This window comes from Vigna angularis, chromosome 7 (assembly GCF_016808095.1).
Source record: "Vigna angularis cultivar LongXiaoDou No.4 chromosome 7, ASM1680809v1, whole genome shotgun sequence".
Classification (NCBI taxonomy): domain Eukaryota; kingdom Viridiplantae; phylum Streptophyta; class Magnoliopsida; order Fabales; family Fabaceae; genus Vigna; species Vigna angularis.
This window is the reverse complement of record NC_068976.1, coordinates 10,069,447-10,095,439: the sequence shown is the minus strand read 5'-3', so window position 1 is coordinate 10,095,439 and position 25,993 is coordinate 10,069,447. Positions and strand designations below refer to the sequence as shown.

Genomic DNA, 25,993 nt, shown 5'->3' with positions numbered 1-25,993 from the left:
TTTGAGCCCCCTCCTTCTCGGGGCTTGAGCGCCAACTTTGCTAACAGGGCAGATTTGCCCTATTTAACTCAGAGGTGCGAAGAGCTTGACATCTTTGGCTGCCCAAACACAACTTCCCTCATTTGGAGCTCTTGAAGGCGAGCTAGGAGTTGTGGGAACAGTCCTTTTTCATCCTTGGGTCTTCTTTCTTCTTCCATTTCCACCATTGTTGTAAGCTTGAGCTCTCCATTCATGGAGAGTTAGTTTCATTGTTGTTGGGGGATTGATGTAGCCATTGAACTCTTATGTAAACTATTGTGTTTTGAATGAATATATGTCTCTTTCATTGATTGTTAGTGTTTAATTTCTTCTCTTAATGCTTGTTGTGAAGTTGCTACCCATGACATGATTTTAGGGTTTGCTTGATATTGGGAAATGTTGGGTAAATCTGGACTTGGATTAAACACCTAAAGGAAATAGTATCTAGGGATAGAACTAGGACCTTTAGTTGTCTTAAATCTCACTTCTTAATGCAGAAATAATTGTTAGCTTTTCCAAGGTATTGGAGCCTAGTGAGGAAGTCTAGGCTCTCTCTACCAAGAGATTGGGTTTGAGTAAATTAGTAGATTGACATTGGCATATTAATGAAGAGGAAGTGAGTTACCATACATAAGAGTGAAGTAGGTGAAATCATACCCCCAACAATAACATTCCATATCATTTCTAATCTTTCAATTTCCAAGTGTTTGAGTATCTAAGATCACTTTTATCATTTATGTTGAATGTTTACTTTAATTGCACAAAAACCCAAATTATGGAAATATTCTTTAGTCTAAGTTAGTTAGAAATTACACGATTATTTGGTGACACGAGTCTCTTGGGAAACGATATCCGATCTTACCGGTTTATTACTTGAAACGATTTGGTACACTTGCCTAACACTCAACAAGTTTTTTGCACCGTTGCTGGGGACCCATGTTAAAACTAGACTTTTGTGTGATTTTTAACCAATTTAGACTTTATTCTTTTTGTGAATAATTTTCTGTTTTATTGTAATTACTATCTCTATATTTTTGGCTAACTTGAGGCTCGAGTTAGTTGTTCTCTAGTGTATGCAGGGAAACATCTATACAAGGAGGACTGTGTCTTCAAAACCGCTCAGTCGAACTTGAGATCGAGAAAACAGCTCGCAGAAACAATAGTGATACAAAGAGACGACGAGCTATAAGTCAACAAGTTTCCCTTGAATCCTCACCTTGTTTCAACAATCAAAACACTAAGCTTCTTGATACTTCTTTTGTGAACGAAATGGATGGCATAGGACCACCTCCAAGGAGAACCATAGGGGACTCTATTGCGTACACTAGCCCAAGGAATTTCTCAAGCATTGTGAGGACTACTATGAGTGATAAACTGTAAAAAATGAAGCCTGCTCTACTCCAGCTCATCAGTTATAATCAATTTTCTAGCATGGACAATGAAGACCCTCATGCTCATTTGGTCACTTTCTATGAATTGTGTGGCTCTGTGGGTGTAATGGGGGAAGATGAAAAAGCGTTGTACATGAGACTCTTCCCATTTTCTTTGAATGGCAAAGCAAAGGCTTGGCTTCAGTCACAGCCTAATCAAAGTTTGACTATTTAGGAGGATGTGGAACACAAATTTCTTGCTCGCTTCTTTCCACCATCAAAGAGCACAGAAATAAAGGCTGCAATTGCTACTTTCATCCAAGGAGTAGATGAACCACTATGTGAAGCTTGGGAAAGATTCAAATCTTTATTGAGGAAGTGTCCCTGTAATGGATTCAACCTAGAAATGCAAGTGCAAACCTTCTGCAATGGTTTACAACCTCATACAAAGATGATACTTGATGCATCTTTTGGTGGTTCGGTTCTATTCAAAATTGTTGATGAAGCCATTGTTGTTATTGAAAATATGGCCTCCACTGACATGCGAAGTCAACATGGGAGAACACAAGCACAAAAGAGAGGAGTTTATGAACTTGGTGCTCAGGATGCACTACTTGCACAAAACAAACTTCTGGCCCAACAAATGGAGTTCCTAACTGAAAGTATGTCCAAGCTACCTCAACAGTGTCAAGCAATGCAAGCTCATGCTCAACCGCATCATCAGGTAATGAGATGTGATTTCTGTGGAGATAATCATCCCAACGGTCATTGTCAAGTTCCTAGTAGTTCCCAACCTGAAGAAGTCAACTATATGGAGAACCAAGGAAGACAAAACTTCTTCAACAACCCTTTCCCTAATCCTTCCAATCAAGGGTGGAGACAAGCTCAAGGAGCTTCTAGTAGTAGAAATCTGTATCAACCTGCTCAACTTGATCAACATTATCCATCTGAGAGTGATCGGACTTCACAACTAGAAGAAACATTGCAAATGTTCATGCAACAATCCATCCAAAACCAGAAAAATATTGATGCATCCATAAAGAATCTGGAAGTGCAAGTTGGTCAGTTAGTTAAGCAATTGACAAACCAACATGGTGGATAATTTTCTGCAAATACTCAAGTCAACCCTAAGGAAGAATGTAATGTAATATTCACAGAAGTGGAAAAGAGGTTGGGAGAAAAGAAGAAGAAAAAGAAAAGCCAAAAGAAGAAGAGAAGGATCAAGAAGCAAAAGAAGTAGAAGAAGAGATTGTTGGAGGGGAAGAAGGAAATAAAAAGCATAAAAAAGAGAAAAATAAAAAAGAAAAAGAGATTGTGAAACAGCTTCCACATCCCAAAATCTCCTTTAATAAAGAGAAGGAGAGACAATTGGCTCGGTTCAATCAAATATTTGACCAACTTGAGATTTCCATGCCATTGACCGAAGCACTGCAACAAATTCCTGCTTGTGCGAAGTACATGAAGCAAATCCTCAATAGGAAGAAGAAGTATTTAGATGAGGAAATAATTGAAGTGCAAGGAAATTGTAGTGTCATCATGCAGAAGACTCTCCCTCTAAAATACAAAGATCCAGGGAGTTTCACCATTCCTTGCACCATTGGAGACTATGATATAGGGAAAGCTCTTATTGATTTAGGGGCTAGCATCAATTTGATGCCCTTATCCATGCTTAAAAAGATTGGTGGTCTTGAAGCCAAGCCAACAAGAATGATGCTTCAGTTGGCGGATAGATCTATCAAATATCCATTTGGTGTAGTTGAAGATGTGATAGTCAAAATAGACGAGCTCCAATTTCCGGTGGACTTTGTAGTTATGGAAATGGAGGAAGATGCAGAGATACCACTCATCCTTGGAAGACCTTTCATGAAGACAGCCAAGGTTGTCATTCACATGGAAGAGGGAATATTGAAATTAAAGGACCAAGATAGAGAGGTAACGTTCAATGTCTTTGAAGCTGGGCAGCAAAATCGAAAAAAAGAGACTAGTCCTAAAGTTACAGATGAACTTCTATCAGTCACTATTCTAACAGGGCAAGCTGCCAAGTTGGTCAAGAGGAGCCTGAATTGCTTCTCTCCAAAAGTGAAAGGAGAAGAAGAAGATAAGGAAGAGAAACTAGCTCACCAAAACCCTGTGATGGAAAGCGATGAACCTAAACCTGGCAAACCAGTGAGAATCAAGAATAGGTTATGGGTTATCAAGGATATAAAGATAAATGGAGTATTTGAAATTGAGACTCCCTATTCAAGAAAGATCAAGTTGGTGACAAGAAAGCTGCTGAGAAGATGTTGGTGTCATGAAAGAAAGAAGCATACCAACATCAAGAATCAAACTTAATAGTCATATATGTCAAGCTAGTAACCTTAAAGAAGCGCTTACTGAGAGGCAACCCAGCTTTCTATCCTTTTCTTATGTGTGATTTTGTTATTTGAGTGTGTTTTGATTATTTGAATTTGCTTTAGAATGTTTTAGTTTAATTTGGTTATTTTAGAGCATGTTAGTTTGAATCATAGTTTATGTGTTGTTAATGGTTAACTAGTGTAATGTTGAGTGTTATTGTGAATTGATGTGTTTTAGAATTGTTCAATCTGTTTTTATGTGTTCTAGTGTGATTGAGTATGTTTTGAATTGTTATGTTGAGTTTAGGTATGTTTAAAGTGTAAAATTTGAAGCCTTGAGTTGTAGAATTAGAAAGCTTTGGAAGTGTGCACCTAAATTGGCATTCTTGCACTTAATTTCACTCCTTATGGATTTGATCAAGTTTGTATAGTGAAAACATGTTAATCTAGGTTGAATTGAGGAGTAAGAAGTGTCAAATTTCAAAAATCATAAAGTGAGTAGCCAAAATTCGCAAAACTGGTTTCTGGTATGGTGCCTCAGCGCCCATTGCTTAGGGGGGCTCAAGCCTGAACTGCAAATTCTAGCATTCTGACCCACGTGCGCCCCAGCCCCCATTGCTCAGGGATGCCCAAGCCCCGGCGAGCTAGACCACATTTTTCAGCAACTCTAGTTTTCTGTTCTACTTCAAATTGTTTAATCTTTTTGCTCAAGGTGCTTTGTTATCCAGAAAAACCATGTTTCTTTCTTAGCCCAACCACATTACAAGCCAATCAAAGTCCTTGTGATGTTAACTTGCTTGTGAATGTGTTTAATTTGGTTGAAACGAATGGCAAAGTTGATTTGTGTGACATTGTGATAGTAGAGTGATAGATACACATCCTTATACACTAGTGCATTCAAGTGAAACACTATCTTGGGTGAGGATTGGTTCTACATAATTCAGTAAAGCATTCTGCCATGACTATTGATCTCTTATAAACTGTAGCATTTGATTGATTGAAAATGTTGTGAGCACCACAGTGGAAGGCTAACCTGTACACCTTTCTAGTCGTTCCCAGTTAAGCAAGTGTTGTGAATTCTGCTATGTCTGTGAAAATATGTTTTTGTGTTGGAGCCAGATACCTTTTGCTTGAGGAAAAACAAGGTTCTAAGTTTGGGGGAGTTGATAATGACATATTTTACCATGATTCCAGTAATGAATTAAGAGAAAATGTCAACCATTCCTTAAATTTTTGCCTTGTAAATCATAGTTTTCTTTTAGTTTGTTAATTGGTTGCACCTTAAGCTTTAATAAGATATTTTGATCACTAATCCCTGCCTTCATGTGCTTAAAGTAGTTAGAATAAGTCTATGCATCAAATGAAGACACTGGAAAGCAAGGAAATCAAGAAAAACAACAAAAATGAAGAACCAGAATTCTGCTGAAGCTAGCCCGGGCGCCCATGGTTTATGGGGGCTTGAGCGCCAGTCCATCATGACTGTTGTGCACCTGAGGCCCCCCCTTCTGGGTGCTTGAGCACCAACTTTGCTGACAGGGCAGATTTGTCCTATTTAACTCAAGGGTGCGAAGAGCTTGACATCTTTGGCTGCCCAAACACAACTTCTCTCATTTGGAGCTCTTGGAGGCGAGCTAGGAGTTGTGGGAACAGTCCTTCTTCATCCTTGGGTCTTCTTTCTTCTTCCATTTCCACCATTGTTGTAAGCTTGAGCTCTCCATTCATGGAGAGTTAGTTTCATTGTTGTTGGGGGATTGATGTAGCCACTGAACTTTTATGTAAACTACTATGTTTTGAATGAATATATGTCACTTTCATTTATTGTTAGTATTTAATTTCTTCTCTTAATGCTTGTTGTGAAGTTGCTACCCATAACATGATTTTAGGGTTTGCTTGATATTGGGAAATGTTTGGTAAATCTGGATTTGGATTAAACACCTAAAGGAAATAGTATTTAGGGATAAGACTAGGACCTTTGGTTGTCTTAAATCTCACTTCTTAATGCGGAAATAATTTTTAGGTTTTCCAAGGGATTGGAGCCTAATGAAGAAGTCTAGACTCTCTCTATCAAGGGATTGGGTTTGAGTAAATTAGTAGATTGACATTGACATATTAATGAAGAGGAAGTGAGTTACCATACATAAGAGTGAAGTAGGTGAAATCATACCCCCAACAATAACATTCCATATCATTTCTAATCTTTCCATTTCCAAGTGTTTGAGTATCTAAGATCACTTTTATCATTTATGTTGAATGTTTACTTTAATTGCACAAAAACCCAAATTATGGAATCATTCTTTAGTCTAACTTAGTTGGAAATTACACGATTATTTGGTGACTTGTCGAACACTCAACAGTGTGTAAATGAAATCTAATTCATTGGCTGGTATGTCTTTTTTAGGAGATGTCACTCTCATTGTGGACACTTAGGATGGCTTACAACAATTTGATTCAACTCATATTTAGTAATAGTTCCTCATCCGTTGACATCTAATGAGACTCGTTTTGTAAAAGAATGGAAAATAACTTCTAAATTGGCTAATATACTTGATGAGAGAGTAGATTCTAATATGTGAGATGGTGATGAGCTGGATCAAACTACAAGAAAATCTAGTATGGTTGCCAAAGAAAATTAATATTAAATCCTCTAAAGCAAAAACTTCTAAAAATTAAAGGTATTTTTGGAATGTGAGAGGATTGGCTAATGATATGTGGTTCATAATATAGAATAATTTCTGTGAAGGAAATCATTGTTCTTTCATAATAGGTATTTTTTTGTTATGTATGTGATGTAATTTTATCATGGGTTTAGTGTGGTGCCATGATAGATTTTCAAAAGATTAATAAAGAAATAATATGTCCAGACGATGATGTTTCCAAAGAGTTTTATGAAAACATTTGAAGAAGGATGATGGTCTCACTAGTGCAGCGAAGGGTTACAATAGTAGTTATTTTCGACATTTGGCAGTGGTTTTCCAATCGAGATATACTTAGACGAGGTAAAAAGAGGGGTGGAGGGGAGGGGAGAGAAGGGGGGGAAGGGGGGTTGTTTGGCCTCGGTTAACAACCGAAGCAAAAAAGGTCATAGTAGGAGCTTTTCATCATATGTTGGTGCTTTGAACAAATTTCTAGGTCATTTAGATATATTTTCAGTTTTATCTTATGGTTTATGAACAACAAACAAGCTCAAAACAAGAAAACGAAAACGAAAATGAAAGTTCAACAAAACCCAAAACAAAGTTAATCATGAAGGTGAGTTCAGTGACAAAATAAATCGTTGCACCAATGAGGGAAAAAAGTAATCAGTGAAAACGAAAGAGTACTTGTACAAGAAACCAATAGATCAAAACGAAAGAAAATCATCTCTAAAGTAGTTAATCAACGAACTTTTGTGTAAAATAAAAGAAGAAGAAGTGAAGAGAAAGGGAAGATGAATTGCTCAACGTTTAAAAAGAACAAAAGTGATAAGAGAAAAGACATATTTGCTGCTGCATATCTACTCTACTTTGTGCAGATTTCCTATTACATGCATCCACCTGCTTCATCCTATATAAATCAGAATGTTAGGAACAAAGAAGACATTCACGGAATGTTCTCTACATCAGAAGTTGTGCCAGGAAAATCGCACCACTTACTTTTGTCAAAGTACTGAAAAAGCAAGTCTGCTCTGACAAGTTTACTTTAACCAACGACTGCTTCATACAACAACACTAAAAAGTCTCAAGGATCAAGGCAAAACCTCTGTCTAATGGATATCTTTTTGTGAAGCCTTTAAATAGAAGATGATTCAAAAAGAGAATCAAGGGAATAACATATAAAAAGAAAAATCTCAAGAGAATAAATGTTGAGAGAAAATCTCAGAAAGCACACATACTCAAAAGAGAATATCTGAGAGTGAAAAGCTCAAGAAAATAAACACTCTCCTCAAGCTTCATCGATATATAAGCTTACTATTGTAAGAAGATAAAAGAGAGAAAACAGTCAGTGAGTCTATTAGATTGATTTGTATTTAACATATATTCTCTTTACGAGAGTTATCGTCTAAGGACTTGTAATCAATCTTTGGATTGTAAATTCTGAAGAGAATTAAAGCACTTTACGTTTAACCTTGAGGAGTTAAACAATAACTAGATAGGTGTGTCTAGTGAAAATGAGGAGTGGGTGAAACTTTAACATTTAACATGGTGAAGTTAAACGGTGGCTAGACGAGTGTGTCTGGTGAAAACCAATAGTGGGTGAAACTCAACTAGACAAATGCATCTGGAGGATACTAGGAGTGTCTAGGGATACCCAGAGTAGTGACGAATATTGCACAATTAGGAGTAGGTGAAACTCAACTAGACAACTTTACTTAGAGGATACCGAGAGTGTCTAGGGATACCAAGAGTGGTGAGAATACTCAATTGTAATCTTATTGAAGATTATAGTGGAAGCCTCTAAGATGTTAGAGGAGACTGGACCTAGCTCGGTGGAATGAACCAATATTAAAACGACGTGTGTTTATTGTTTTATTCTCTTTAAATGCTTCTTTTACAAATCCTACAGTTGCACTTTATTTTAATTTATACAAAAGCTCCTATTATTAAACGACTCTTTATTAAAGAGCAAGCTTTATCAAAACACTACAGCAAACATTTCTCAACGATTGAAAAACACTTACTAAAAAGAATTCATTGGTTAAATTGAGCTTTAAAGTCAGGTGCTTAACAACTTACATAAACCTTTTAATCCTCGACAAAATTGTTATATTATCTCATTTCCATAACATTATTCACTCGAACAATTCATCACAAACCTAGAGTACATTTAGTTTTCTCTAAGGAATTTCATCAAATAGTTTGTATAGAATTTTTTTCTCATCTCATTTTAAGTACTCTTAGATGCTAGATTAGATTTGGATTACTTAGTAAATTTATTTCATACAACCATATAATCATTTATACATTATAATTGCATTTAGGAGTTGAAAATAAGGAAGTATAGTTTGGACTACATTTTAGCTCTAGTTTGAGTTCAAATTTAGGTTGCACTCTGTTTTATTGCTTTTAGCATAACATTTACATATTAAAGAGTTTAAATAATTAGAATAAGTAGTTATTTCCCCACTCAAATCACATTACATACACCATAGTTAGTCAATTGATTGCTCTATCATTGGATTCATTCTTGGTTGACCCTGAACTACATTTTTGGGGGAATCATTCTTGGTTGACTAGAGGTTTACCCAAAAATAACTATAACACTTTATGTATACAAGGATCATATACTACTAAGAAGTGATATTACACTAAATCAAAAGGCATAATAGAATCTTTCAAAAATATATAAAACAAGATAATAACATCTTACTTTACGTCCCAGCACCATCACCATCATGACCTGATCAATAAAGACCTCCTATTCTGCTCACACCATTAAGGTGATCATTGGAAAAAGGAAAACAAACATACCAACAACAAAGATAAAAGGTTAAGATAATTTACAAAAAGTAGCATTTATAAACCAGAAATAATATAGATGTTAACACAAACAAAGTTATATAAACCAATCCTAAGGCATACGATCATTCATTTTAAACCTGACCATTCAAATGCATGTATTGATGTCAAACTCGAGCAGGTTATGCAATTATTGTGATCTCTACTGCTATGCATGTGGTGAACGCTATATTAGCATCCAGTACCACTCAGCGCCATATGAGAAACCAACAACTTCAAATCTATGATCTAGGGAACCACTAACCTATTCAGATGATGAAATAGGAAATCTTGACTTAGTGCTTGGTTCAAAAATATGTTTCAGTGTTAGAATGAATATCAATTTGCTCAATTGGCCATATCCTCAATCCCTCAACTCACCATCTATTCAGACAAAAACAAGCATCACAACCATACTAACACAAGGTATTTAACTTTCCTTACCTATTAAGGGATTAAATAGCTCTAAGGATCCATGAATGACTCCAATAACTCAAAGAATTATATCTGCTCTTACAAACTACATAAACATGATCAGGGCATACTGTTATGACCACTAATTAGTAAAGAGTCTTATAAAAGATTCAGACTCCACATGCAAGTGAGAACAGCTCACATGCATGGAGAAACGCATAGATTAAAGAAAATAGCATAAACCAACTTACTTTTTGATAGAAATTGATCATATGAAGTAGAAAATTTTGTCTCAAGGATCACTCAAGCAATCTTTGATCTTCAAACAAATGAACAAGGTATTAGAAGGCTTAAGAGATAGTAGAGAGTTCTTAGAGAAAAAGTTTTAAAGAAAACATATGTTTTTAAATAATGAAACTCGTTAATAAAAATTCTATTTATACAATTAACTCTTAATATTAAAATAATCGATTCACATTATTTAAAACACTTATCATCTCACTATTTTTTAGATTCTTATATTATATTACGATGATTTTTTTTATTGATATGTTTATAACTCGAGGAAATGAAATCTCCTATGCAAATTTTAGTTTCTTAATACAAATTAAGTATTCATACTATATCATCGTTAAAAGTTTATCTTAATATTCATCTCTTATACAAACCTTAATCCTTGTACTCACTGAATTTGCAAAAGAATTAAAGCCAAAGTCATCCCATTTTGAGAATAAAATTAATTGTTTTACAGCTGGGTCTAGCTTTTTGTTTACACCTAATTTATTTGTAAATGAGAAAACTCAATTTGACACCATAAGCAATTACAAGTGGTATAACCTGCCCAATCATACCCACAAAAGTCAACAACAATACCAATCGGCATCTGAGTGTGATTCCACGCAACCAGATTGTAACTGAATAAACTGTTTTATATTTTCTGTCATCAACTTTTTTTTCGTAGTCTACAAAAAGTTAAACTTGCATTATTTTAGATGGAAGGAGATAAACTTTAATCATGACAAAACAAAACGTTTAATAGTCATAAAGTTTTAAAGTTTTAAGTAGTTGTGGGTCTGATTTATATTTGGTAATTTTAAAAGAAAAATAAGAGAATGAAATGTTATGAATTTGTCTAAATAACTTTTTTTCATAAATATATAAACAGAAGAAAAAATGATATTATTACAATCTATTTATCAATTAAGAGGAGGAGAGGAATGAAAAAAAAAAAACAAAATCATACTATTTATCGATAAATTTTATCAGATATTAATTAATAATTATTGACCTATATCTATGGATAGATAATTATTGTTGAATTTTGATCATTAATAATTATCAGCAAATATTTTCCAATGAATATATTTCCTTCAACAAAATTTATGGTAAATGTTTTACCAACGAAGTTTTAGTTGTCAATAAGTTGCCAGCAATTTTAATTTATCATTGAATCTTTGTGATAACCGACAAATTTTGCTGGTAGATAAATTTTGCTGGTAGATAAATCATCTTTTCCTTTAGTGTATATATATTTCAAATCAATACTAAAAAAAATATTTTTGAAATATTTTTAAATTTTAAAAAATGTGTCCATACCCGTTTTATTCTTTAAATATTAATTAATTAATTTTGATAAAAAAATTGTGGAAGAAAACATTATATTATTAAATATTTAATATCTAAACAAACATATATAATGTCAAATTCGTAATATAAATTTTAAATCAAAGTACAAAATATATAAAATATTATATAATTACATATAAATAAATTTTCATTATAACTAAAGCATCCATTAATTATGAAAATATTAATTAAAAAAGCTGATTAAGTTTAAAAATATTTTTTAAAATTATAAAATAAAAAATATTAAGTTTTAAAATATTCAAATGTACTTTTACTTTCTTTCTCGAAATTAGAATGAATTATTTTTTTATACATTAATAAATATTATATTACGTTACTTAAATGAAATTATACATAAAAAATATTAAACTAATAATAATTTAAATTTAGAAATAAATCTTTCATCTTTTGAATTTAATGACAGATGCCACTAAATTATTATAGGTTTCAATACTCATTTAGTCACAATTTTAGTCAAAATATTTCTAACTGTCCCTCAATTTTTTTACTCCTAATTAAGTTTAATTTTTTGAAAATTTGATACAATCAAGTCATTTTTGTTAATATTGTATCAACGATGTTAAAGATGTATCATGTGTTAGTTTATGGTTGTTTTGTTTTTTCTATTATTTTTTAAAAAATTTAAATTTTTATTTCATTTAAAAAAATGTCCACGTGTTAGGTTTGTATTAATGTCACATGTTTTATATTCTATTTGTTATTTTAATTGAATCGAGTCTCAATTATTTTTAAATGGAGCAATTTTGTCCCTACGACAGTGATAATGTCATGTGATAGTAATAGTATCATGTGATACGATGCAAACCTGAAACCTGGATAATTTTTTTAACTAAAATAAAAAGTAAAAAAATTTAAAAATTTAAAAAATAAAAAAATACGAACTAACATGTGACATATCTTTAACAGGGTTGATAGAATACTAATAGAAATGACCCAACTGTATCAATTTTTTCAAATTTGGAATTTAATTGAGATTAAAACAAATCGAAGATCCAATTTGAAAGACCAAATAATTATATAATTTATTATTATATTATAGTAAATGAAACGTCTTTATATAATTGCGATTGTAAAATGATATTTATAAGAATAAGTTAAAAAATAAAAATAATTATATAAAAATCATTTAAACAATATTCTATGCATAAAACAAATAACAATTAAAAATATTAAAGAAATCGTAAAAATGGTTTAATACACTATTAAATAAAATTAGACAAAGTAAAAACATAAATGTAAAATTAAGAGTATGATAAGATTTAAAGCATCTTGAAAATTAAAAACATCTTAATCGAATAATTGAGAGATAATGCAATTTGTTTGAGTAAAAAAAAATTTCAAATGAAACAAAAATTAAGGTGAAAAAGTATAAGGTTTTTTTTATATTACTTAAAAAATTTAGAGTTTATGTCATTGAAGACTTAATTTACGAGAGACAAACATTCTCATTTGAAAAAATAATAATAAACAAAAATACTAAACAAAAGTATAAATAATTCAATGTGATACCTACAATTGATAATACACTATAAAAACGGAATTAGATTAAAATATACCTATAAAAACCGGTCTATTTCCAATTAAAATTATTAAGAACTTAAAATAAAATATAGAATATAAATATAAAAGTGAATAAAAATTGACTGAATACTCTACATATTTAATATGTATTTATATATTGAATACTCATTAGTCACTCATTACTGAGTCACATCACAACTGTATCTGCAAATTATAAAAATTGTTATATATATTCAGTTTACAAATATGATTATGAGTGTTTGGAGTCAAGTAAATCCAATTTATATACTTGTTTTTTAAAAATCATTAATTTCAAAATAACAAAATAGATAAATTAAAAATATTACATATATATACTCAACATACTTATTTGTTACAAACAACTATATTATATAAAATATTATAGATAATGAAAGTCGCTACTTATATTATTAACTAAAAGAAAGAGAAAAGAAAAAAATAAAAAAGGTCTTCTTTCACGTTAGTGTTATTATTACATGGAGATCATTATTCGGCATATTCATGGTCTAGGGTTCAATCATTATTTCCTATTTCTGAACATTATTATATAATAGTAATCTGAATGATTTCTTCCCTTTTCTTTTTGCTTGCTTTTCCTAATTAAGAAAATTTGTTTCCTGAAAAATATTTCAAGAAACCTTAAAGAGGAAAGGGCATTGAGCCAGGTCAAAATTCTCTTTGAAAAATGAAAATCAAAGCAATTTCATACACTTGAAATTTTTAATAATAATTATGTGTCTTATTTCAAAATTAGATATGTTTTTGTAACTTTTATTTCTAAAAATAGATTCAACATTTTTGTTTGTACATTATTTTCAGGTCAATAATTCCCCAAAGAAATATTATTTCCTGACTGATATGTTCTCACTAATAGCTATAAAGAAAAATTCAAGAAAATAATTGTAAAAGTCTTGTTATTAAAATTCTTAATTTAATAATTTGTGAAGGAAATAGGGAAAATGCATTAATTATAGTAAGATGGTGTTATTGTGACAAAGCACTCATATTTCATAAATGTCTAATGTCCATAATAAGCATGATGAGTAGCAATATTATAATGTCTAATCATCATTCCATTAGTTGTCACCAAAAAGAAACTCTATTTATGGAAACCTTACGACCTCATACAAAAATCATTTCACTTCTTGACTTCACCCATGTCTACATTTTTTCCAACTTATTCATTCAATAGGAGAATGCTAACCATTTATGAGTCAATTTTACTAATATTTTATGTTTACCTCTCTTTTTAATATAATTTATTTCTTTTCAACCTTATTTATATTTTCTCTCTTAGTTTGTAGGATCTATTGTTAGATTAATTACTACTTTTTCAACTGTTCTGTATTATCACTAAAAAGATAGATTTTGAAATGTACTAAGAATATTATGAGTAATTAGATTCACTAAAAGGAACTAGTAGAGATGAAAAGAAACAATATCCCCATATATAACACAACTGAAAAAACCAAAAATAGTTAGCATCAACCCAAAATTAACACATAACATCATAAATATTATAGTGGTTTACTCATTACTATCATTAATCTTGTTTATTGTTGGGTTTAAGGTTGTTAATTGATAAACTAATTAATTGTCAACTGTCAGTTATTTAATATTATGTTGGAAGTTAGTTTCCCTTCTGAATTAAATATATAGTTGCATGGTAATAATAAATATGTTGTAATCATTTTTCTTTTCCTTGTGCACTAATAGTGTTGATTTTTAAATTATAGGATAGTTTTTTAATATTCCCACTCAAATATTATATAGTTTGATAAAATTTTAGACAAAAGAGAACATTATAAATATAAGATAACGTTTACTTTCACTTATATGTGATCATTTACAGGTATCTCTAATTGACATAAAATTTTCAACAATAATTAATTGCATAGCCCAACAAGTTGACCAAGTGCTAACATCATTAATCATGAATCTGCAAATTCCACCAGAATATCTTAGCATTCTCCCTCATCATGAGAATCTTTTTTCTGAGGTCATTAACAATTCCTATTTCAACTTCAATTTTGAGAAATACGCTCATATTTACGGTGTTAAAATGATTCGGTGCTATAAATTAGTTTAAATCCGTGAGATAATTTCCTTGTGATTCGAATTGAGTTAAAACAAATAATTTTTTTTTTAAATAGTAGTTAAGTTAAACTTGGTTTGCTTAAATTGTGACTTAAAATGATTTATTATAATATTTTTTTATTGTGATTAATGTATAGTAAAATAGATCAATATTTTGATTGTAGATTGAGTCAATTCATCCTTTTACAACAATATATATATATATAGATAGGTTTAATTACTAATTAGATACTTTATATTTATATTTTGATTAGTTTTGGTTCCTATATTTATGTTTTACTCAATTAAGTTTTTACTTAAAAAAAAAACTCAATTAAATCTTTATTTAAAAAAAATTGATGTGGTCTCCTTAATTAAATTGGATTAATATAATTTAAAAGTTGGGAGTATATTACATGTCTAAATCTGTATTATTTTTTATTTTAAAACACTTCTTATTCTTATTTTTGACATGTGATACCTTTTAAATAAAAGATTATCTATATTTTGTTTTAACATATGATACTTTTTTCAAATGACGTTAAAGTTAATTTAATAGAAGGGACTACATTGATTTTATTTAACAAATATTGGAACTCACTCAAATATATAAGAAAAGTATAACTTAATAAAGTAAAAAATACATATATCACCAAAGTGAATCATATGCATAAATATAGAGATCAAATTACTAATTAAGCCATAAATGTACATCCGTGAAGATTACATCAGTAAAGTTTTGATAAAAGTTCTAGACCATTTGATGGTATAAGACTATTTTTCCTGGTCAAATTGTATGTATTTAGAACATAAGAGGATATCATATCCTTTATTTACATTAATTATAATTTATTTATATCATTTGTTATATTTGAGTGTTGTTTTTTTATTTCCTTATCACTATCAAGGTCACGGTAATTGGTGGTTATTGTTGGACAATGACAACCAGAAATGGGTGAAACTCAACTAGTCTAAGGTAATTGGAGGTTATTCGCTGACTAGGGATATCAGGAGTGGTTAGAATACACAAATGTACTTTATTGAATATTTAATGAAACCCTCCAAGTAAAATTAGAAGAGAACTGGACGTAGCTCTAACGAGTGAACCAGTATAAAAATCTCTTGTGTTAAATAGCTTATCTCATAGACAATTAATTCTGAAAGAAAGCAATCATGTGTCATACAAGTCCTCAACAAGCACTATCCTTCTAAAAGAATTACTACTTACCAAACTTTTGGGAAACGAGTTTAAGTTGGTCTTATAAACAATCTCAACTTAATAGTGTTTATAAAGCAAGCACAACCAGCTTATGAATATAACTCATACCACGATCATATTTATAACTGCAAAAAAGAGTTATGAAAACATTATTCAACTCCCTTCTAGTGTTTACCTGCAACATTAAATTTTGGTGGTTGCAAAATAGATAGAAAAAGTACTAGTGGAACTTGTCATTTTCTAGGATGTTCTTTAGTTTCATGGATTCTACGAAACAAACTTGTGTAGTTTTGTCCATTACTAAGGCTAAGTACATTGTGTTGGAAATTGTTGTGCCTAAATTCTTTGACTAAAACAACAACTTGAGGATTTTGATATCTTCTTAAATCACATTCCATTGAAATGTGATAAAGAACCCCATAATGCACTCTAGAACTAAACATATTGAAATTAGATATCACTTTCTTAGATATCTCATACAAAAAGGTGATTGTGTCATATAGTACATATATACTATGCACCAAGTAGTAGATATATTCACTAAAGTCTTGCCTAAGGAAAGACCTTTTGAGCTTAGAAGAGACTTAGGAGTTTTAGATATGTCATAGGATATACACTTAACCAAATTTTGCATTTTTTAGAAATTAACGCTTAATAGTCGATTTTCTCAAACTAATAATCGATTATCATAGTCCTTAGGAAAATGATCTTTGGCTTTGGAATAATCGATTATCCCACATAAAAATCGATTATCTTCAAATTTTAGGAAAAGTGAAAATCATTTATGGAATAATCTACCATCACATAATAGTAATTAATTATCTTAAGTTCCTCTTTAACACTCTCTTATTTTTGAGGAAATAATCGATTATCCTATAAAGTTAATAGATTATCTTTTAATTTTGGGCATTTACTTTGAAATAATAATTGATTATCGTTAGTAATAATCGATTATCACGAGTCACTATGTGACTTTAAGTCAAAAACTAGTCATTGTAACGGTTATAAATGGTTATATTCCTCTTAAAAGAGTTGTTATGCATCAATAGGAGTATATATATGACCCCTTAATTAATTATTTCACCCTTTCTCCAAATTTTTGCACTCTTGTGTTTGTCATACCTATTTCCTTTGTTTTTGACATTCTGCATTTCACATTTCTCTTTCAACAATGGCCAAATCTTCTAGAAGAAAAATCTTCACAAGAAGGAGAAGTCATGCTCTTTCTTCTGCACCTCCTCGACCAGCTCCAAGACCCACAAATCTTGATGGTTGGGTCTCAAATTTTGAAAAACATGATGATTTTATAAACTTCTGGAAGGAGTGCAAGCTAGTGGCCCCAAAATATATCTTTCTTAACTGGTTTGCTAACAGTTACTTCCAGTTTCCATATGTCCTCAAAAATCAAGGACTTCAACATTTTATGGAGCTTTGGGACGTTTAGTATCCAGACTTGGTGCAAGTCTTTTTTTTTTTAACTTCAAAATTCGTAATGAGATTGCTCGCACAAAGGTGAAAGGCATAAATATCATCCTTGATGATGATATATGTCGCTTGACCATTAGGGAGGATGTTGTGAAGGTTCATCTTGGAGTCGAGAGCTTTAATAGAATTCTTGCTTACCAATCTTTTCTATGCAATCCTTAACAACAACATGGGCGCAAGCAACTTCTTATGGGTGGTTTCAAGATGGATGAATTCCTCATCCACTTTCTTGTTGTCTAGCTTCTTTCCCCTTGCGCCACCAACCATGCCTAATGCACGGAGCAAGACCTCATCATCATCTACAAGCTTTTAAACAACATCATAATAGACTGGTCTGCTTTGATCATCTACACAATGCTGAAGGCCAAAAGATACCATGTATACAATCTTCCATATGCCTTACTTGTGTTAAGAAATTTTTGAATATAAAGACATAAATACTATTGAAGAATAAGTCTCTCATGTTTTGCCCTCACATGAGATTGGGCAAAGTACTTTGAAGCATATAATTTTTATCCCAGAGGGGAACATCTTTGTTCACAAAGAGGATGTTGATGATGCTGATGATGGTGAAGATGATGAAGATGCTGAGATGGTTGATCCTGTTAATGTAACTGGACTTTCACATGTTGGTTCCTCACATGCTTCTACAAGTTCTTCTTCCTCTATGGAAACGAATATTGCCAATCTAACAAGAAGAATAGAGGAGATGTGTAATCTTCACCAATAAGATGGATCAAATCTTTGAAATTTTTTTTATGATGATGCACTCAAAGATTTGAAGAACCATTTACATGTCTGAATGAGTTTATTTTAAAGCCTTTTTATTGTAATATTCATTGTAATAGCTTTAGTCATTTGAAAGTAACTTAAAGAAGCCTTGTATCTACCCTTTTATTTTAGATCATTTATTGGAATAATCAATTATCACTTGGGATAATCGATTATCCCCAAAAGTAAGAATTACTAAGGTTCACAGATAATCACTTAGGATAATTGATTATCATAGAGAAAAACCTTTTATAACGGCCTAATATAATCGATTATCACTTGGAATAATCGATTATCACTTGAGATAATCAGTTATCACTAGAAGTTGAGAGTTGTCTTTTAAGTTTCTGACCTAGCTCGAACCTTGGGTTATACATAGTGTGTTTCAAAGTTCTTTAAGGGTTACTTAAACTATTACAAGACAAGAGTATAGTTTGAAAAAACTGAGTGTTTAAGAAAGTTTGTGGTTTTGTTGCTTAAAGAAGGAAAAGTTGTTACTTTGTGTGTCTAAGTTGTTGGTGATCTTCTATCAAGCATAATCAAGTTGTTCGTTCTTTTGTGTGTCAAAAAAAGGTGTTTATCATCTCTTATCTATTAAGAGAGGTGTTTTCCAATCTCATTTTTGTTTCTCTATTGTAAATTGTTATTCATATTAGTGAAAAAGTTAATCCCTCTTTTAGAAAGATTAACAACTAGACGTATAATCTTTTTATTCGAACTAGTATAAACATTACTTGTGTAATTCTTCTATTTCCTTCTCTACTTTATTTATTTGCTTTTAATCAACGCAAGTTTTCAGTTCTGTCAAAGAAATTTTTAAAAGCAAAAATTTGTTTAAAGGGAAACGATTTTTAACTTGAACCAATTCATCCCCTCTTGGTTTTGTCTTGTGCTTAAACATTCCACTGTGTTTTTCTACAAAACTAAGATTAATAATTACATGGATCCATTTCCAAGACTCATTCAAGTGACTCATTAAGAATAGTATAAATACACAATTACCTAAAGGTATTTATAACAAACATTACCACGTATCCTATAACTATATTAACTATTATCAACATACACTAGCTTCAATACTAAAGTATCTTTGCATATATCTCCATTTTTCAAGACCAGAGTCTTTACACAAAGACGGAGACCCTTTGAGATTGAGAAACAATAGTGAATCAAAGACTTTCAAATATAAAGATTAATCAAGAGGAAATACATAATCATACAAAAGGGTAATCTTGACCTTGTAAAAAAGATAAATATGTGTGTATGTATGTTATACTAATTAATAACTTAAATATATTTAAAAATATTTTAATCTCAAATCTTAGGAACTTTCATCACATCTGAGTTAAGCCTTATCAATATTTTATCTTTATAAAGTAACTTAAAGCTTATTAGAAAAAAAAAATCCTAGTCAAAAGTATATGGAATGATTAAATGTACAAATTATTAGATTAAGAGTATTTTTTTTTCATGAAATTTATTAGAGTGCTTCATTCTACACTTCTAACATCTCATCCTGCATCTCCAAAAATTTCATTTTTAACCTTCTGACATCCTGCACCTCGAACTTTTTTAAAAATTTTATTTCTTCTCTTTCTTATTAAATATATTTTAATAACTATTTTTTTTATTTTCTTCTCTTTCTTATTAAAGACACTCTACACCACCTTAATAATAATTCTAATTTAATTTAAAATTTAAATATTATTTAATATAATTTTATATTTTAATAATTATTAAAATATGATTTATATTATAATAATAACTATATTAAAAAAATAACAATAAAATAATTAAAATAAAAATAAAAATAAAATAATAATAATATAAAATTTGACTTAATATATTCAAATATATTAAAATGTTAAAATAAATTAAACAATTATTAAATTATAAATAAAAACAAAAAATTTTAAAAACTTGTTATCGAAAATCAGTTTTATTTTTTATTTAAAATTTAATCAATATTTATTTTAACTAAAAATTATAGCATTATTTATTATATTTTTATATTTTAATAATTATTAAAATATAATTTATATTTTTATAATAGTTTTATTAAAAAATAAAAATAATAATAACTAAAATAAGAATAAAAATAATATCAAAAATTACATTTAATATATTTTGTTTTTTATTTAAATTTTGTTTTTTATTCTAAAATTTTGTTTTTTATTTAAATTTTAATAATTATTTAATTTAATTTAATATTTTGATATAATTTAATATATTTAAATATATTAAATGTAATTGTTAATATTATTTTTATTTTTATTATTTTTACTCTTATTTTAGTTATTATTACTTTTATCTTTTAATAAAAATATTTTAAAAATATAAATCATATTTTAATAATTATTAAAATATAAAAATATAATAAATAATGTTATAATTTTAATTAAATTAAATATTGATTAAATTTTAAACAAAAAACAAAACTGATTTTTGATAACAAGTTTTTAAAAAAATTTGTTTTTATTTTTAATTTAATATATTTGAATATATTAAGTCAAATTTTATATTATTATTATTATTTATTTTTATTTTTATTTTAATTATTTTATTTTTATTTTTTTAATATAGCTATTATTATATATTAATCATATTTTAATAATTATTAAAATATAAAATTATATTAAATAATATTTAAATTTTAAATTAAGTTAGAATTAATTTTAAGGTGATGTAGAGTGTGTTTAATAAGAAAGAGAAGAAAATAAAGAAATAGTTATTAAAATATATTTAATAAGAAAGAGAAGAAATGAAATTTTTAAAAGAGTTGAAGGTGCAAGATGTCAGAAGGTTAAAAATGAAATTTTTGAAGGTGCAGGATGAGATGTTGGAGGTGTAGGATGAAGCACTCAACTTATTATTTTGATACGAATTATTTATTATTGAAAATTACTAATATTGTTAAATAAAAAGAATGAGTATTCTTCTTTCAATATGGTTTATAATTTTAAATTATTTTGTGTCTCTTTTATTAAGATAAAATAATAAAGAAAACTTTTAAAAATATATTAAGTTCACACCATTTGACCTTTCTTACTATTATTACTTTTAACAAAAAAAATTCAAAAAGATTTATAATGATATAAAATTAAAATGTAAACGATAGATAAACAAAATTTCCCTTTTAACAATATATTGATACAATAATAACAAGTAATAAAAAAATTATATATAGTCGAAATAAATTGAAAACGATAAACTTAGGAACCAAGAGGAAGTGAACACCCGAGCAAAGCATTATCCCTTTTCTACATATTTTTAGAGAAAAAAATGTAAATATTGTGAAGCTACTCTTTTCAAAGAGATATTATTCTTTATAATAAAGAATATATTTTAATAGAGAAGGACAAAACTATACTGTTATTATATCTATTGTTTCGTTGGGATAATGTCTATAGTTTAGAGTTCTTTCACATATACAATAGTCAATATATATTTTGTTGAAACAACTTTATTGAAATAATTTAATTCTTTTGATAAATGTATTTTTTTTACTGAGAACGTAATCAATTTGAAGAAAAAAAAAAGAACTTTTGGTTGAAAGGTAGAAAGATAAATTAATTTAGGTTTTTAATATGACTAAAGGTATAATAATGATAGGAGAGTGGTTTAGATATAATTGAAGTTTGAACGATTTGCATGGTGAAATTTTTTATTGAATGTGTTGATATAATAATATTTGTAATAGTTTATTTTATGTTTTATGAAATGTTAGATATAAAAGTAATGTAAAATTTGAAGGGTTTATTGGCGCGTTGTGGCTTATCAGTAGAAGAGAACAAGAATTAAAATAAGTAACTTTTTGACATTTGACATAGTGACAGGAAGCAGTGGGAAAACTTTCAACACTTTACAACCAAAAGTGACTTATTTTTCTATCCTCGATTCCTCGATTATCCAAAACTGACCCATTTCCATTTTGAATTTCGATTCACTTTACTCTCCTTTCACACTTATATTCAACTCTTTCATTTTCAAATCTATAATTGTTTTATCTTCTCCATAACAAAATATATAATTGTTTCTGTAATGCTCAAGCTCAAATTTTGTAACAATAATTACTTTCAAACTGCTTTTGGATAAATTTATCAAAATAAAAGATGGGTTTTTTTATTATAATTTAATTTTGGTAAAAGACTCTGAATTTTGTGTTTCTCTAATGTATGTATGTGTATAGCTTGGCTAATAGGAAGGCGAAGAAGCCAAAAATGAGTAAGTGATAATAATAATAATATATATATATATATATATATATATATATATATATATATATATTAATTACGCGTTATTGACCTTTCGGCTCCTTTTTAGTTTTGGTATGAACAGTGAGACATGTCTCACTGATTTAGGACTATGATTGCACAAGAAAAGAGTAGAAAAATTAATGAATGACTTTTGGGGTTTGGAGGGAAAAAGACAATCACAACACAAAACTCAACTCAAAAACTGTGATCAAGTGAAGTATTCATTGCCACTTCCCTCCATCACATTCATCTTTTCACATTCTCTCAGGTATTTACAATTTTTCATATACACCCATGTTTTGATTTGTTCATGAAAAAACAAACAAAAAGATGGTAAATAGTAAAGCTTATTCATTCATCAAAATGCAGTTACAAACATGTGCATTTGGGTTTTCTTTTCGACTTCATTGTTTGTTGGAGTCTTGAGTTTGTAGTTGGTACAAATGCTATATACCTGTTAGTTACAATTTTAGCTGTTAAAGATGTGATTTCTTTTTGTTGCTGAAGCCTTCATTGTTGAGGCTTTGCTTATGGAAGGGATGAAGCTTGAAAGGTGGCTCACAAGTGTTTTGTTCCTCATTGTTGCCACAGTGAGCAATGCATTAGGTAAATCACATTTTCACCTTTTTCTATTTTATGGTTTGCTTGCTGATCTACTAAACCTTCTGATTTTGAAGGTTTTGAATCATGATTTTGTCACAAGTTTTTATATTTCAAGAATTTTGACAAATTTCGTAAAAGCTCCTAAAAACCTTGGCGTTGCTGCCAAAATCGAGGTTGTGGACTGTGTTTTTTGAAACCTACTTTATAGTTTGAAACCTTTACATAAATTTTGACATATGAATGGTACTATTTTCTGCTTAGTTGCTACAAAAACTGGGTAAGTAAGGAGAAGGACTGAGCAGATGCAGATGCAGATACAAGGAGGAAATAGTTGAATGTGTATCATTATTTCATTGATGAAGCATCACTTTCTTAATGTAGGTGCATTTGTGGGGGTAAACATTGGCACTGATGTTACTGATCTTCCATCTGCTTCAAATCTGGTTGCTATTCTGAAAGCACATCAAATTACACATGTGCGTCTGTATGATGCCAACGAACACATGCTACAAGCACTTTCAAAAACTGGCATTGAAGTAATTGTTGGTGTCACAGATGAAGAGATACTAGGCATTGGAGAATCTGCATCAGTTGCTGCAGCTTGGATTAGTAAGAATGTGGCTGCATACATGCCATTTACTAACATCACAGCAATATCAGTAGGTAGTGAGGTTCTCACCTTAGTCCCAAAAGTTGCACCTGTTCTTGTTCCTGCCATGAACCATCTGCACAAAGCACTTGTTGCTTCAAACCTTAACTTTAGGGTTAAGATTTCAACGCCACAGTCCATGGATATAATTTCCAGGCCTTTTCCTCCTTCCACGGCCACCTTTAACTCCTCATGGAACTCCACAATCTACCAGCTCCTTCAGTTTTTGCAGAACACAAATTCCTCTTACATGTTAAATGCCTACCCTTATTATGGATACACTAGAGGAGATGGCATTTTCCCTATTGAATATGCTCTATTCAGACCCCTTTCTCCAGTGAAGCAAATTGTTGACCCAAACACACTGTTCCATTACAATAGCATGTTTGAGGCCATGGTGGACGCTACCTATTATGCCATAGAAGCCTTCAATTTCAATAATATACCTATTGTTGTCACAGAAACGGGTTGGCCTAGTTTTGGTGCAGTAAATGAACCAGATGCTTCTGAAAAGAATGCTGAGACCTACAATAATAATTTAATTCTGAGAGTACTCAATGGTTCAGGACCCCCTAGTCAGCCAAAGATAGCCCTTAATACATACGTATATGAGTTATTTAATGAGGACAAGAGAAAAGGGCCTGTATCAGAAAAGAATTGGGGTATTTTTTATGCTAATGGAAGTAGTGTTTATCCCTTCAGTTTTAGTGCTTCCAACCAGAGAAATGGAAATTCTCTAGGATCATTTTGTGTGGCTAAAGATGATTCAGACACTGACAAATTGCAAGCTGGCTTGAGCTGGGCTTGTGGACAAGGCCAAGCTAACTGTGTAGCTATCCAACCAGGAAGACCATGCTATTCCCCCAATAACGTGAAAAGCCATGCCTCTTATGCTTATAATGATTATTATCAAAAAATGCATAATGCTGGTGGCACATGTGACTTTGATGGTACAGCTACAACAACAACTGAGGATCCCAGTAAGTCCATGATCCTCATTTTTCTGTTTTATTTTCAATATTTTGGTATCTTACTTTTGTCACAGTTTTAACTTTCTTTTCTCCACTGTCAAAACATATATAACTGAGGTTTTAAGTTGCTGTTTAGTATTGTACAAAATTGCAGCCACAATTGGGTATGCAAATTCAATGCAGTTTTGGACTGTGATTTATAAGTTCGCTCATAGAATTGTTTTCTTATTGATAAGCATATTTATTTGACAGACGGGTAGAAAATTGAGATCACTCTTTCAAAAGTTTATCCAGCAAGAGTGTCATGATTTGCAAGTTTCTATTTGATTCTTTTAAGTTTATCACTTAAAGTGTTGTCATATTGCCATGCCCTCTACTGCATAAGAAATTAATGATGGATATTTTTGCTGCATTGCAGGTTATGGGTCCTGTATATATGCGGGAAGGTGAGATTGACCGAGTCTATGTGCACATCAATTATGAATTTAATCTTACAAGTATTTATGTTTATCAAACCTGATATTGTATTGAATTCAATATTTTGATGACAGTGCTAACTCGAGCTTTGGTGGAAGAAGTTCATCTTCTGCAGCAATTGGACTTGGACCTGTAAGTCCTGTAGGAGTTGGAGCTGGTTTGAACCTGCAAGTGTCCACCTTTCAGTATTTGATATCGTCTATTAGTGTTCTTTTTGCTTTAATGATGTTATGACCAAAAGAGGCCCCAGTTTTAGATTGCAACTTTATACTGTTTCTGGGCCATATTTATGGTACAAGTCTACCCGTTACGTGCCACTTCGTATGGTGTATTTGGGGTCATTCTTGGTAGGTAGTTGCAGAAATTTAGTGCTTTAGCTGGAGAATACAAATGATTCGAGATATACCATTGCCAAAAATGTAATCAATTTATTAGTAGTGACTAATGTCATTTCAACTGACTTTTTGCAAACTCTTAAAGCTATACGTCAGTGATGCTCTCGCTAATCTCAATTGAACCTACGCGTTTCTCACCAAATGGCATAAGTCAAGATTAGGTTTCAAAAAACCCAATAAAGCATGCAATTTCAACAAACAAAAATGGCTTTAAATAAACACATGCTTACTCTTATATCGAGGAGGAATTAGCACCTCAAAGGTTAGTAATCAAACCGGTACAGCACAAA

The 25,993-nt window shown here is 30.4% G+C and overlaps 2 protein-coding genes across 2 annotated transcripts; both read left to right on the top strand.

Annotated features, from left to right (window-relative positions):
- The first annotated feature begins 1,401 nt into the window (after window positions 1–1,401).
- On the top strand, window positions 1,402–2,490 carry LOC108336962 (uncharacterized). Its single transcript, XM_017573403.1, has 2 exons — window positions 1,402–1,506; window positions 1,624–2,490. The coding sequence occupies exons 1-2, from the start codon at window positions 1,402–1,404 to the stop codon at window positions 2,488–2,490; spliced, it is 972 nt and encodes a 323-aa protein (XP_017428892.1).
- A 20,211-nt stretch (window positions 2,491–22,701) lies between these two features.
- On the top strand, window positions 22,702–25,764 carry LOC108337976 (glucan endo-1,3-beta-glucosidase 4). The gene is made up of 5 exons (XM_017574570.2): window positions 22,702–22,876; window positions 23,116–23,214; window positions 23,593–24,840; window positions 25,250–25,277; window positions 25,383–25,764. The coding sequence occupies exons 2-5, from the start codon at window positions 23,139–23,141 to the stop codon at window positions 25,540–25,542; spliced, it is 1,512 nt and encodes a 503-aa protein (XP_017430059.1). The 5' UTR covers window positions 22,702–22,876; window positions 23,116–23,138; the 3' UTR covers window positions 25,543–25,764.
- Window positions 25,765–25,993: the final 229 nt, after the last annotated feature.